The 14521-nt window shown below is 42.1% G+C and overlaps 1 protein-coding gene across 4 annotated transcripts in view; it reads right to left on the bottom strand.

Moving 5' to 3' along the window:
• Positions 1 to 14521, bottom strand: part of glra4a (glycine receptor, alpha 4a) — a 60792-nt gene that overhangs the window by 13854 nt on the left and 32417 nt on the right. For all 4 annotated transcript variants that reach the window (XM_048544964.2, XM_048544965.2, XM_048544962.2 and 1 more), the window contains 4 exons: positions 11193 to 11260; positions 9110 to 9333; positions 2157 to 2239; positions 1446 to 1583 (listed from right to left, as the gene is read on the bottom strand). In XM_048544964.2, the coding sequence (XP_048400921.1) occupies positions 1446 to 1583; positions 2157 to 2239; positions 9110 to 9333; positions 11193 to 11260 (513 nt within the window). The remainder of the gene's footprint in view (positions 1 to 1445; positions 1584 to 2156; positions 2240 to 9109; positions 9334 to 11192; positions 11261 to 14521) is intronic.

The following is a 14521-nucleotide window of genomic DNA, read 5'->3' as shown; positions in this document are numbered from 1 at the left end:
AATCAGTTGAGGGCACAATTAAGAAGATTCTTTGCCAGTAAGATCAAATTCAAGGGCGAACTATACAGTAAATGGAAAAGTCCTAGGGAAAATTGATGAACAGAGAGATCTGGGTGTTCAGGTCCATTGTTCCCTGAAGGTGACAACGCAGGTCAATAGGGTGGTCAAGAAGGCATATGGCATGCTTTCCTTCATTGGGCGGGGTATTAAGTATAAGAGTTGGCAGGTCATGCTGCAGTTGTATAGGACTTTGGTTCAGCCACATTGGAGTACTGTGTACAGTTCTGGTCGCCACATTACCAAAAGGATGTGGATGCTTTGGAGAGGGTGCAGAGGAGGTTCACCAGGATGTTGCCTGGCATGGAGGGGGCTAGCTATGAAGAGAGGTTGAATAGATTAGGATTATTTTCATTAGAAAGACGGAGATTGAAGGGGGACCTGATTGAGGTCTACAAAATCATGAGGGGTTATAGACAGGGTGGATAGCAAAAAGCTTTTTCCCAGACTGGGGGACTCAATTACTAGGGGTCATGAGTTTGAAGTGAGAGGAGGAAAGTTTAAGGGAGATATGCTTGGAAAGTTCTTTATGCAGAGGGTGGTGGGTGCCTGGAACGCGTTGCCAGCGGAGGTGGTAGACGCAGACACGTTAGCGTCTTTTAAGATATATTTGGACAGGAACATGGATGGACAGGGAGCAAATGGACACAGACGGTTAGAAAATAGATGACAGGTTAGACAGAGGATCTTGATTGGCGCAGGCTTGGAGGGCCGAAGGGCCTGTTCCTGTGCTGTAGGTTTCTTTGTTTCTTTGTTAAGTTTTATTTAAGGCAAATTTGCATTGTTATTTAAGTGATCTATGCTATAAATTAAGTCCAACAATAATGTGTATATACCCTACATTACATTTCTATGACTTAGGCATGTTTTTACATTGATTAAGAAGTCCACAAAATCAATCAGAATATTTGATTAACTGCTACACTCCTGGTCCCACAGGTGCTGGTTAATAAGATGTTTACTGTATGTTCCGTAAAATTATAGTCTGTCCACTTGTAGCTAACTTTTGTGTGTATGAGTAGGTATGACAGAATAGGTGAATGGGATACTAAATTGAATTTGCAGTAAGTGAGCATAAGCTTTTTTTCATTTTTAAACTCACAAATGTTTGCCACTGAAAAATTATTTAATTGCAATCCATGCTCCAAGGTAAGAAAAGATGAACCTCTGTCATGCAAAGCATACTGACCATGGACTATAAATGGAACATGTACTTTATGTCTAAGTTTTATAATTGCATAGGATAGACTAGATGGAGCAAAGGTCTTCATTTATGTCCAGCACCAGCCTTATATAAGGTCGGGAACAACCTTTCACAGTGGTGCTCAGCTCAGCTCTGGAGACATTATCTGTGGTTAAAAGCAGTTTAAGAGCCATGATCTGCTCACCTGTGTTGTAGTACTTGGTGCAATATCCCAGGTCTTTCTCATCATTCAGGATAAACTGCGGTAGTGTTAAACCCTCTGCTACCTGGACCGACTCCTTTCCAAGCCACTGGAATATCAAATCATTCATTGTGTAACCAACTGCAGTGAGACAGACAGACAGAGAGGGTGAATAAGACGGCAGGTGCAACTGCCGGTCAAAATATGACAAAACGAGTGGCAGAGGGCCTGAGAGCATATTAGTTTCTGGACAAATCCATGCAGAGATGACCTCCCCTACCTCCCCACCTACACTCTCTCCACCTATCTTCTTTACTCTCCATCTTCGGTCCGCCTCCCCCTCTCTCCCTATTTATTCCAGTTCCCTCCCCCCATCCCCCTCTCTGATGAAGGGTCTAGGCCCGAAACGTCAGCTTTTGTGCTCCTGAGATGCTGCTTGGCCTGCTGTGTTCATCCAGCCTCACATTTTATTACCATGCAGAGATGACAGTAGTTTTTCGATGTCCAGGAACTTCTATTTACAGATTTTATACAGTTCTTTAAAATGTCTGCACCATCATCCGGTTCTCCTTGATGCCGGTTTACTTTGGTTTACTTTACCTAGGCTTAACCAATCCAGCACAGTAAGCATAGATTAGTTACCAGACTCACATAATAAAGCACAGAACAATTGAACCGTATTGAGGGTTGTCAACCAGGAAGTGGAGTACTCACAGCTTTCTAATTGCATGGCACATGTCTGGACATCCATGGGGAAATTCTTCAGGTCCATGGGACACGAGAGGATTAATGTAAGCCTACAAGGCAAGAGAAAACAAGTCACTGCACCTGAAGGTTTGGTTTCCTGTTAAGTTAACATCACAGTGACTCCTCAGGTCAATAGATGAGGACAGAACCATTTGTGGTACCAGGGGTGAAAGGTCAGGGGATAGACTGTGGGATTGCCTTCAGTCTCTGTAGACGGCCTTGTAGGATACACGAGTGTGTTCAGACAGAAAATATTTGCATTACTTGTGCTTTTCGTAGCCCAAGAATATCCATAAGCAGTGTATAATCAAAGTACTTATTCTCAAATGAAAGAAGGATGACATCTGATTGTTGTTGCTGTGTTGCCATGGTCTTACCAGACCACAGGGCTGCTTTCTCATTAGACAAAGACAACTGGTGGTGGTTTAATCTGAGGGCCACCATAACTCAGGTGAGGGGAGAGGTTGAGAAGGAGAGTCCTTTATGATAAAGTCAATTGAAGATGGGAATTGAGCCCATGCTGTTGGCATCACACTGCTTTTCAAGCCCACCATCCAACCAACTGAGCTAAACTGACCCCTGCAACTGATTCACACAGTGGCAACTTCTACAAACAACAATGAGCAGTTAAACTGGTTTAGTTATTTAGGTTAAAAAATAAATATTGACTCAGGAGATTGGCGTGAACTCCCCTGCAATTGGATACTTAATATCTATCTGAGAAGACCAATGGGACTTGCATGTGACGTCTCAATCAGAAACCGGCAGTTACATCATTCCAGCATTCCATCCGTTGTGATATGCCCATCATCAGTGCAGCACTCTGTCAGCGCTCTATTGGGAGTGTCAGTGATATTGATCAGTCGAAGTTCCTGGCGTGAGCTTTGAATCCAAGATCTCAGGTGAGAGTACTATAAACTGAGGCTTGTTAGATATAAACGTGTTTTGGGTAGACCTCTCAAATGGTTGATCTTCAAAGAGACACATTTAAAACAAACTGGCAACTGATGAGAGGGCAACATGTCAACTGGACACTTAGATTGGCAGTAGAGCAGCTTCAATACACAGGCACCTAACTGCTGCAGAAACGGCCTCACATGACAAACTACAGCCAAAAACTGAGAAGTAGAAAGCTTTACTGATCAATACATAATGGAATAGTTCTGAAAGGGCTAATGTTGGGGACTGCATTAAGCTCCACCCACTCTGATGGTTTCTTATGAATTTAAATAGGGAAAAGGCAGAACAGTTTTGTAACTTGAAGAGGAAACACAGGTTACAGTAGATGTCCTTATAGCTTTTGTAGCTATAGTTATAATGTAAATAACTAGCTATCTTATAGTAAACCACTTCTTGTTTAGGTCAAGAAACACCCCTCAGACAGTTGACTCACGACAGAACTTAAAAAGAAGAAAGAATCTATAGTGTAAGAAGTACGTTCCAAGTGACTCAGAAGAACCAATAGCCAACCTACCAAAATAAGTTGAAGCGAAGTCAACAAGAAGTAAAAGAGGCTGAGAATGAGCTACCATTTGCTGGCATTGTTAAAGAATTACCACACCTGATATCAGGGAGTTGGCAGAGACAGCAGACTTTGTACGCCAACAGCATTTCATAATTATGGACAGCTTACTAATTATTTCAGAGATAATAGGAAATACAGATGCAGGAGAATCTGAGGTAACAAGGTGTGGAGCTGGATGAACACAGCCGGCCAGGCAGCATCAGAGGAGCAGGAAGGCCAACGTTTTGGGCCTAGAACTTTCTTCAGAAGAAGGGTCTAGGCCCAAAATGTCAGCCTTCTACCTCCTCTGATGCTGCTTGGCCTGCTGTGTTCATCCAGCTCTGCACCTTGTTATCTTAGTTTACAAATTATTCCAGCTTTCCTTCAGGAAGACATCCCAGAAAGGATATGTTGGGGATACTTAGGGATCACCTGGAACACTATTAGGGGTATTCTAGCAACGTGGTGGTCCGTACTCATTGTGAAATCCACAATTGTCAGAGCTATAAAATAGTCCTATCATTACTGAAGAAAGTTCCAGGTGACAGAAAGCAGCAAAGAAGTTGGAGATAAGGAGAAATAGAATGAGCAGTAAAACCCACTTGAGCTCATCGATCAATCTTTAACTGAAGTTGTTACAGTACCAACACAGCACCTAGTGAACAAAGCATAATAGGAGATTTGCATTAAATGTCATGATCAACCAGCACAAATCCAAGAGGAACATTTCAGTTCAACATCTTCCAAGTCACAGTGACAGAGCTAAGTCAGCAGCAATACTCGGGTAGCAAGACTAAAGATGTGAATGATAAACCAGAGCAAATCCAAGAGGAACATTTCAGTTCTACATCTTCCAAGTCACAGTGACAGAGCTAAGTCAGCAGCAAACCTCAGGTAGCAAGACTAAAGATGTGATTGTGTTGGGTTCGTAAGTAGATCAGCCTCAGCAGGTGAACGAAGACATTCACCCTAATCAACAAGTTGATGTAAAGAGCTTACACACACCAGCACAAATTTATTAGCAGATTAATAAAGATTAGTTTACACAGATTGAAGATAGGCTGCATTTGAACCCATGGGAGCCAACAATGAGGTGGGACAACCAATGCCCACTGATTCGGAACATGTTCAAGAAGAAATTGCTTGAACCAGAAATCCAGGATACTGCAAAAATGAATTATCTGTTTCAATAGACCATGAAATTCATGAGATTAAAGGTCTCCCTGTTGATGGAATGAGGCAATTGATTGATTCAGTAAGGAACAGCTCCTTTATGAGAGATATTGAGAGTATTAAGGGTTCCTTATCAGAAAGGACATCCTTGGTGAAGCACATCCAAAAGACATAGTCATCCAGAGCAGAGCAACTTTACAGACCAGTTCTAGGATCAAGAACAGAACTGAGGACAAAAGTCATCAAGTTAAAGACTTACCGATCTTCCATATCTGAAGAGAATACATTCTGGAAGAATAACGAAACCACCACAGCACCTGAATATGAAATGTCAGAACCTTGGGGAGATGGCTTGTTGGTAAATATTATGATACCCTTGGATATATGATATTAACTATGGGACAAAGCTTGGGGTGAGATGTATAAGGTGTTTGAAGGGTTAACATTGGATGCTCTGTGAAATCCCACTAATCTGAGGATGTCAAAAGGAATTAGGTGGAGGGGAGTGTTTAGAAGGTAGAACAGTCCTGAATCTCAAAAAGAACAGACTTTAGGTCTTCTCGCAGTCCTAACAACAATATCTAACTTACTAATGCTATTTGTACGTGTTTACTATCATGCAATAAACTATGAGCTGCTAGTTTAGAAGAAAAATAGGAAAAAAAGAAACAAGTTGCTAGCTGTTGATAGCACAGCACCTACAGCACTTAATGGTAGTGGGTCGGAAGCTCTTATTAATGGGTGACAGTTTCTCGTCATCTGGCACGGTTTGCACTGAAAATTAATATCTCTGAGGCACACTCACCATATTAGATATTAATCTCCCATTGACAGGGACAACTTGAGTACGACCTTTAAACAATGTAAATGTAAATATTATAAAGTCAGTCTCTGTCCTAACGCAGATCTTTATGGAATCATATTTCCACAGCTTCATGGTGCCGAAAGCTTAATTAAAATAATTGAGAATTGCATTTACACTTCAGTGTCTTTGGGGAACTTTGCAATATCTTTCACACATGATGAATTACTCAGAGGCACAGTTACACTCATTAATCAGATCATTACAATAGCAATTAGTGGCACAGCAGCCTCAGAAAACTGACCAGTGCCTTTAGGGAAGTGTGTTAATTCAGGCACCACACCAACATGGGATTTCCAGTGTTCACTTAAACTTGGAGCATCAATATAAAATCACATCAGGAGGACAGGAGCTTGAGCGGTGCAGTGTCCACCTGGTATGTCACAGGTTAGATACAATGTAAAACTCCCTCTGCACTGACCACATCAAACACTTCTAGAACAGGCACAGCACAAGATGAGATACAGAATAGAACTCGTTCTGCACTGTCCCAACAGGAACTGCATAGGATTAGATACAGAGTAGACCTCAAGCTACACTGTCACGGTCAAACACTTCTGTGACAGGGACAGCGCAGGGCTAGATACAGAATAAAGCATCCCTGTATGTTGTCCCCATCAAATGCTCCCAGGACACAGGTTAGTTAGAGAGTAAAGCTTCTTCTACACTGTCCCTAATAAACACAATCAGGACCGGTAGAGTGCAGGGTAACGCTCCCTCTACACTGTTCACAGCAAACATACCCAGGAAAGGCACAGTGCAGTGTTATAATAAGAGTAAAGTCCTCCGTACACTGTTCCCATCAAACATTCCCAGGGTAGTTATTGTATGGGTTAAGATACAGGGTAAAGCTTCCTCTACATGTTGTCCTCAAACGCTCCCAGGACAGTAACTGCATGGTGTTAGATACTGAGTAAAGCTCCCTGTATGTTGTCCCCCTCAAACATGCCCAGGACAGTTACTGCATGGGGTTGGATACAGAGTAAAAGCTTCTTCCACATTGTCCTTACTGGGCATGCCCAGGACAGATACAGCATGGAGTTCGGTACAGACTAAAGCTGTCTTTACTCTTTTTCACTTTTAAATGGCAAGTAAAGCTACCTCCACTCTTTTAAACTGAAAGCAAAGCTCCTTTCAAACTATTTCACCAAACATTCCCAAAATGGTACAGCATGTGGTTAGATGCAGTGAAAAGCTCCTCTATTCTTTAAAACTGAAATTGAAACTACCTGTACACAGTCCTTATCAAACACTCCCAAGTCAGGTACGACATGGGGTTAGCTATGGGTTAGAGCTATCTCTACCCTTTTAAACAGAAAGTAAACCGAAGGTAAAGTTGCCGCTACTCATTTAACAAAAAAGTCCCCTCTAATTTTTAATCTGAAAGCACCCAAAACACTGTCTGTGGAGTATATTGAAAACTGTGTGATTAAGCTACAGCATAACAAGGGTTAAGCTGCAAATACTAATGCAGAAAGGAAACTTGCAAGTCCAGGTGAAATCGGTCCAAAGCAAACATGAGCGTATGTCACAAATAAACTATCACCTATTCTTGTGGTTAAGGTATGCAGTTTCAGGGAGGATCAAGCAAACAAAATGTATAAAGGCACAACAAAAGGCTGTTGCTACAGAGATTTTAACTTGCAACCATTTAATCAACACACAATAAGAAATAAAGCCTGATATTTAAAAAGTTTGCAGACTTGTTCCTTCTTTTTAAGGTAGTAGATTCGCCAACTGGGTAGTAGATTCGCCAACTTTAGGTACATTTAAGTCATCATTGGACAAGCATATGGACATACATGGAATAGTGTAGGTTAGATGGGCTTCAGATTGGTATGACAGGTCAGCACAACATCGAGGGCCGAAGGGCCTTTACTGTGCTGTAATGTTCTATGTTCTATGTATGAATCTTTATAGTTTATCTGGATTTTAGCAAAGCTTTTGACAAGGTACCACATGGGAGACTGATTGCAAAGGTTAAAGCACATGGAATTGAGGGAAACTTGGCAAAATGGATCAGAAACTGACTTAGTAATAAGATACTAAGGATATTGGTAGAAGGCAGTTTGAGTGACTGCAGGCCAGTGTCCAGCGATGTAACATAACGATCAATACTGGGACCCTTATTGTTTGTTATATACATAAATGATTCAGATGAAAACGTGGGGGGACTGTTATGTGATTTTGCAGATGACATCAAGATTGGTAGTCTGGTTAATAGCAAAGATGTTTGTAGGTTACAGGAAGTTATAGATGTGTTGGTCAGATGGGTGGAGCAGTTGCAGATGGTATTTTAACCCTGATAGTGCAAGGTGATGCACTTTGGAAGAGGAACAAGGTGAGGGAGTACTTATTGAATGGCAGGACACCGGTGGCTTAGAAGAACAGAAGGATCTTGGCATAATAATTGACAGATCCCTAAAATCAGCAGAGCATGTGAATAGAATAGTTAAAAATGCATATGGGACACTGGATTTCATCAGTCGTGGCATAGAGTATAAGAACAAGGAGGTAACGTTAATGTTGAACAGAGCATTGATCAGGAATATTGTATGCAGTTCTGTTCACCTCACTATATGGAGAATGTGATGGTACTAGAGAGGGTACGGAGGAGGTTCACCAGGATATTTCCTGGGAAATTGAGTTATAAAGAGAGATTAGATAGGCTTGGGATGTCTTCTTTAGAGCAGAGAACACTGAGGGGAGTACAAGATTGAGGTGTATAAGATTATGATGGTGAAGAGAGCAGATGTTCTCCTTGGTTGAGGAGTCAATCATGAGGGGGCACAGTTTTAGGCTAAAACTAAAGTTTAGTTTAGGGCTGGAGATTCAGAGGGGATTCAGGAAAAATCATTTCACTCAGCTGTGGTGGGAATCTGGAATGCACTGCCTGCGAAGGTAGTCGAGGCCAGAAACCCGACACCTTTAAAAAGTATCAGAGATAATGGGAACTGCAGATGCTGGGAATGTCAGCTTTTGTGCTCCTGAGATGCTGCTTGGCCTGCTGTGTTCATCCAGCCTCACATTTTATTACCTTTAAAAAGTATTTGGATGAACACTTGAAATATCATAACATTCAAGGACATGGAACAACTGAGGAAATTGAGATTAGTGCTTCTTTATGGTAGTTATTACCAGTGTAGACTTGATGGCCAAAAGGCTTTTTCTGAACTATATGATCCAATGACTCTACGACAGGTGGTTTTGGATACAAAGTTCTGTCCATGCTTTCCCCATCAAACACTCCCAGCACAGTGACAGCACAGAATTAAATACACAGAGTAAAGTTCCCTTCACACTGTCCCCATCAAACATTCCCAGGTCAGGGACTGCGCAGTGTTAGATACAAAGTAAAGTTCTCCCCATGTGTTCTCTTACCTGATACTGTACAACACATTCCCGTTTTTGAAGATTCGTAGCAGTTTGTTATCTGTTGTTACTGCATGGAAACTGGCTCCTTTCTCATTGGCAAAAAACAGGTCCGGCTTCCAGATGGAGTCCAACATAGAAGGGTCAAGGTCAAGGGAGTCATCGGGATACTCACTGTACGCTAACCGAGGGTCATTCCACTCTTGTCGTAAGAACACATTGAGTCTATAATCCTGAGAGAAATAATAGGCTGTTAGAATCAATGGATCAGTCGGAAGGATTGTGTAAACTGCTAACTGATCATATTATATAGTATTTCCAGCTGAGAAACAGGCCATTCTGCTCACAGCCTTGTGCTCCACATGAACCTCATTCCACTATATTTCAACTCAGCATTTCTACGTAACTTCCTATTCGTCCATCTCTCCCTTGTGTGTTTCTGAAGCTTCCCTTTGTATTTGACTCTAATTGTTTACATGAACAACTCCCTGTTGTTCATGTTCCACGTTATAGAATTGTAGAATCACAGAATTGTACAGTACAGAAAGAGACCAATCAACCCATCGTGTCTGTACCGGCTCCTGAAAGAACTACCCAGATAGTCCCATTCCATAGCCCTCTATCTTCATCACTATCAAATACTGGAATACTCTTTTTAATTCTGGTCTCCTTCCTATAGGAAAGATGTTGTTAAATTTGAAAGGGTTCAAGGAAGATTGACAACGATGTTGCCAGGGTTGGAGCGTTTAAGTTATAGGGAGAAGCTGAATAGGCTGGGGTTATTTCCTCTGAAGTGTCAGAGGCTGAGGGGGGACCTTATAGAGGTTTATAAAATCAAAGGGGCATGGATAGGGTGAATGGGCAAGGTATTTTCCCGCCACTAGGGGAATCCAAAAGTGAAGGGCATATGTTTAAGGTGAGAGGGGAAAGATTTAAAAGGGACCTAAGGAGCAACTTTTTCATGCAGAGGGTGGTGCATGTATGGAATGAGTTGCCAGATGAAGTGATGGAGGCTGGTACAATTAAAACATTTTAAAAGGCATCAGGATGGGTGTCTGAATGGGTGGGGTTTAGAGGATATGGGCCAAATTCTAGCTAATGGAACTGGATTAATTTAGGATATCTGGTCAGCATGGACTAGTTGGGTCTGTTTCCAAGCCATGTATCTCTATCACTATGACTCAATACACGAAGCTCTCTTTTGAAACCTCATCTGGGATCCAACTCCACCATTCTCCCAGACAGCATGTTCTGAATCCAAACAACTCTCTGAGTAAAATTTCTCCTCATTTCACCCCTAGCTCTGTTATTCACAGTCTTGAAGTTGTGACCTCTAGATACTAACATACTATCCGGTGGGGCCTTTATTCACTAAGAGTTTAGAAGAATGAGGGTTGATCTTACTGAAACGTACAAGATTCTGATGGAGCTTGATAGAGTCAATGTTGAGAAGATATTTTCACTAGTTGGGGTAGCTTGAAATAGGGGACATTGTTACAGAATAGAAGATGTCTCACTTCAAATTAAGACGCAAAATAATTTCTTCTCCCAGAGGGGAGTGAATGTCTGGAATTCTCTAACACAGAGAGTTGTGGAGGCTAGATCACTGAGGTATTCAAAGAGACAGTAATTTTTCTGTGAAGCACCAAAGAGCTGAGTGCTATGAGGGTGTAGCATTAAAGAGAATTTGAGACCTGGGGCAGATCAGCCAAGATTTTATAAAATACAACACATGTCTGATGGTCAAATGGCCTACACCTGCTCCTTTTGTTCTTAGATTTCCCCCAAGGTTGTTAGAGGGATAAATATTGGAAAACACTGGGGTAAAGTCCTCTATCTTCTTGGAAATGTGCCAGGTGATCTTTTATATCCATCTGAGGAAGCAGGCAAAATTTCAGTTTAATTTTGTGTACATAAGACACCACTTCTGGGCAATAGGTCAAACCTACAACTTGGAGTGTCCTCTTCAGGGGAAACCCACAGTGGAGACCTGTTCTGGAAAGGAAGGTGATTAAAATAGAACAGTGCAAAGGCTGATGAAGCAATCATTGATGTTATATCACATAATTGAACCAGATCACCCAATGCTCACCATGGTCGTTTCCGTCACCGAGCCAAAGCTGTTGATGAAAATATTGCAAGTGACATTCACTGGAGGACCTGGAAAACAAAGAACATAACAGTTAGTGTAGTAAGAATGAGATACTGAGTGGGCAGGTGGGTGAGAATAAGGAATAGAGAAAGGATGAAGGTGAGAGAGAACGAGACCAAGGCAAAGAGGGAGAATGAGAAAAAGCTGGAACAAGGAAGTGGATATTAGGTGAAAAGTTAAGAAAGCGAGGGCAAGTGAGTCAGTCAAGAAGGAAAGAGTGATCAAAGGCAACAGAGTGAGAGTGAGTAGGTGCTGGAAAGCAAGAATAGAGGTGAGAAAGAGGGTGACCTCAAGAAAAACAGGTCAAAGTTAAGAGCATGAGAGAAAGTTAGGCTGAGAAGGACAGTGAGAAATGGTGAGAGTGAGAGAGAGGACAGGTTCAGGGCAAAAGGGAGAGCATGAGAGAGAGAGAGGGAGAGAGAGAGAGAGAGAGACAGAGAGGGCAAGAGTAAGAAAGTGTCTGAGAGATGGAGAGTAGGCCACCTAGAGTGAAAGGAGAAGACCAAAGCTGAGACACAAGGTGAAGGGATGGGCAGACAGAGCAAGGAGAAAGGGAAAGGCAGTGAGAATTAAGAGTGAAAGAAAGAGAAAAATCCAGTGGAAGAGAGACAGAAAGATAGAGAAATAAAAGACACAAGTACACAAAAGCTCAAGATACCGAAGGACAGGTAAGGAGATTGAGGCAGACAGACAGAGAGGGAAGGACAGAAAGACTGAGACATAAAAACACCTCCTATTCTGCACTGATAATGAAGCAGTGCGGGCTTCCCACTTTCAATAGTTTAGCTGCTCACTATATGACAGCTATGGATGCATTTTGCAATGTTTGTTCATGATAGAATAGTTTTCACTCGATTGATCCAGCTCCTGGCAATGTTACACATCCCAGAACCTAATCTACACTCCCTGAACATTATGGGCAATGTAGCATGGCCAGCCCGCATAGCCTGCACATCTTTGGACTGTGGGAGGAAACTGGAGCACCTGGAGGAAATTCATGCAGACACGAGGAGAGCATACAAACTCTACACAGACAGTTGCCTGAGGGTGGGATTAAACGTGGGTTCCTGGCACTATGAGGCAGCGGTGCTAACCACTAAGCCATCATGTTATTACATTCGCACACCAATGATATGTTGCACCCAGTTAAGTGGGAATAAGAACTTTGTTGTATTTTCAGTCCACCTGACCAGGGACTCCTAAATGATGTAAGTTATCCGAACATGAACACAGCCTTTTAGCGCCACCTATCCAGAAGGCCGTGTGTATGAGTGAGGAGATAGAGAGGAGATTGATCTTATAATGTTGGCAATTTACTGCAGAGGCAGCGCAATCAGGTCAATGAAGATGCTCCAGCTCACAGGGGGTCTAAAGTAGTGTGAGTGTTTGACTGGACCAACGTCACCACAATAAAGTCATTCTAATTTCTCTGATTGCTGACGTCTGGTGCAGCAAAGATAGAGGCAATCTGAACAGCAAAGGGTAGGCCCTGGCCCTGGAATTAGACAACACCAGAATCTCCCAGCACACAAGGAGACCTTTTTGCTGGTACTGTGCCTGCTGGGTCTTTGGCAACAGGTCATTCACCTGATCTTTCCACATAGCCCTCAAATGTTTTCCTCTTCCAGGATTCAGCCAGCTCTGTTTGAAAGCATATTCCCACTGTGTAAAATGTAATTCTTATCATGTCACTGATGTTTGACCAAGTATCTTAAATTTGTGCCTTTAATTATAAGGCTAGAGGAGATAGGAGCAGGTGTAGATCTCTCTGTACTGGCATCTGCTCCACCACTCAATATGATTACTGATTCGAATTGAATTGAATTAGCTTTATTACCACATGTACTTGCATGAGAATAGTGGAAAGTTTACAAGTTGCCTTTTACGGTGCCATCTTAGGTACCAAGGTTACAAATCAGAAAAATAAAGAAAACAAAGTTAAACATTACAGTACTTCTAACTAATAAGCAGAAAAAAAACCTTAATAAAAACAGAAGCTGTATTAGATTTTAAACACAATTAACAGTTCAATACCACAGTTCAGAAGTCTTGAGCCATGCTAGGCTTGCACTCCTCACAAGGGCTCAATCTTCCCCCCTCCCTGGGCTCAACCTCAACGTCACCTTACTGCTGTCTTGGATTTCCTGCTCCTGCTCTCGCCACCTCATTGGGCTGCCGGCTTCCACTCCTACTGCCAGCCACTTCGGGCTAGCTGCGCCCGCATGGGAGAGCAAGAGAAAGAAAGGGCAAGGGTAAGAAAGTGAAGACAAGCATAGAAGTGTGCGCGAGAGGACCAGTGGGCCAAAGACTGCAAAGGGAGAAGCTGAGACATATATTTCTGCCTGATTTCCTGCCTCAATTCCAGTCTTCCTCCCATTTTCCAATTGGCTTGATTTAAAGAGACCAGAAATCTGTCTGCATTTCACTTAAATACACACATGATGAAGCATCCACAATCCTCTGAGGTCAAAAATTCCAAAAATTCACAACTCTTTGAGTGAAGAAGTTTCTTCACATCTTTATTCATCCTTTATCCTAAGACCATATCCTGCAATTTAGCTGTTCCTGATCAGCCAAAATAATCTTTCAGTCTGTACCCCGTCAAATCCCTTCACAATCCTGTATGTTTCACTGAGATATCACTGAGATATCACTCTTCTTCTAAACTCCAGGCCCAATTTATTCAGCTTCTTGTTAGAGAATACTCTTATCCCAGGGTCAAACTGAGAGAACTTCACCGTACAACTTTCAATGCACGTATATTCTTCCTGAAACATGGAAACAGAAACTGCAGGATATTCCATGGTCTCAGTAACGCCCTGGATAACCATATCAAGACTCCCATATTCCTGTATTCCATTCCCCTTCTAAGAAAGGCCAATGTGCTACTTGCTTTCCAAATTGCTTGTAGGATCTGCATGTTAACTTTCTGTTTCTCATATGAGTACACTCAGGTCCATATTGAACTAATACATTAGTTTTAAAATCAGTTTCAGTAAGAAAGTGGGGAGGTGAAGGAGGTTAAATCCTGACAAATCCCCAAGGTCTGATAGTCTACATCCCAGAGTACTAAAGGGACTGGCCATGGAAAGATTGCATGCATTAGTGGCCATCTTCCAAAATTTTATAAATCCTGGAGCAGTTCCTACAGATTGGGGAGTGGAAACTGTAACCTCACTATTTAAAAGTGGATGGAAGGAATAAAAATTACAGAATTGTAGACAGTTCGTCTCACGTGTTATGGGGAAGATGCTTGTATCTACTATGAA

This window comes from Stegostoma tigrinum, chromosome 15 (assembly GCF_030684315.1).
Source record: "Stegostoma tigrinum isolate sSteTig4 chromosome 15, sSteTig4.hap1, whole genome shotgun sequence".
In the NCBI taxonomy this organism is placed as follows: Eukaryota; Metazoa; Chordata; class Chondrichthyes; order Orectolobiformes; family Stegostomatidae; genus Stegostoma; species Stegostoma tigrinum.
Note: the sequence above shows the minus strand (reverse complement) of the source record. Positions and strands in the feature narration are given on the sequence as shown.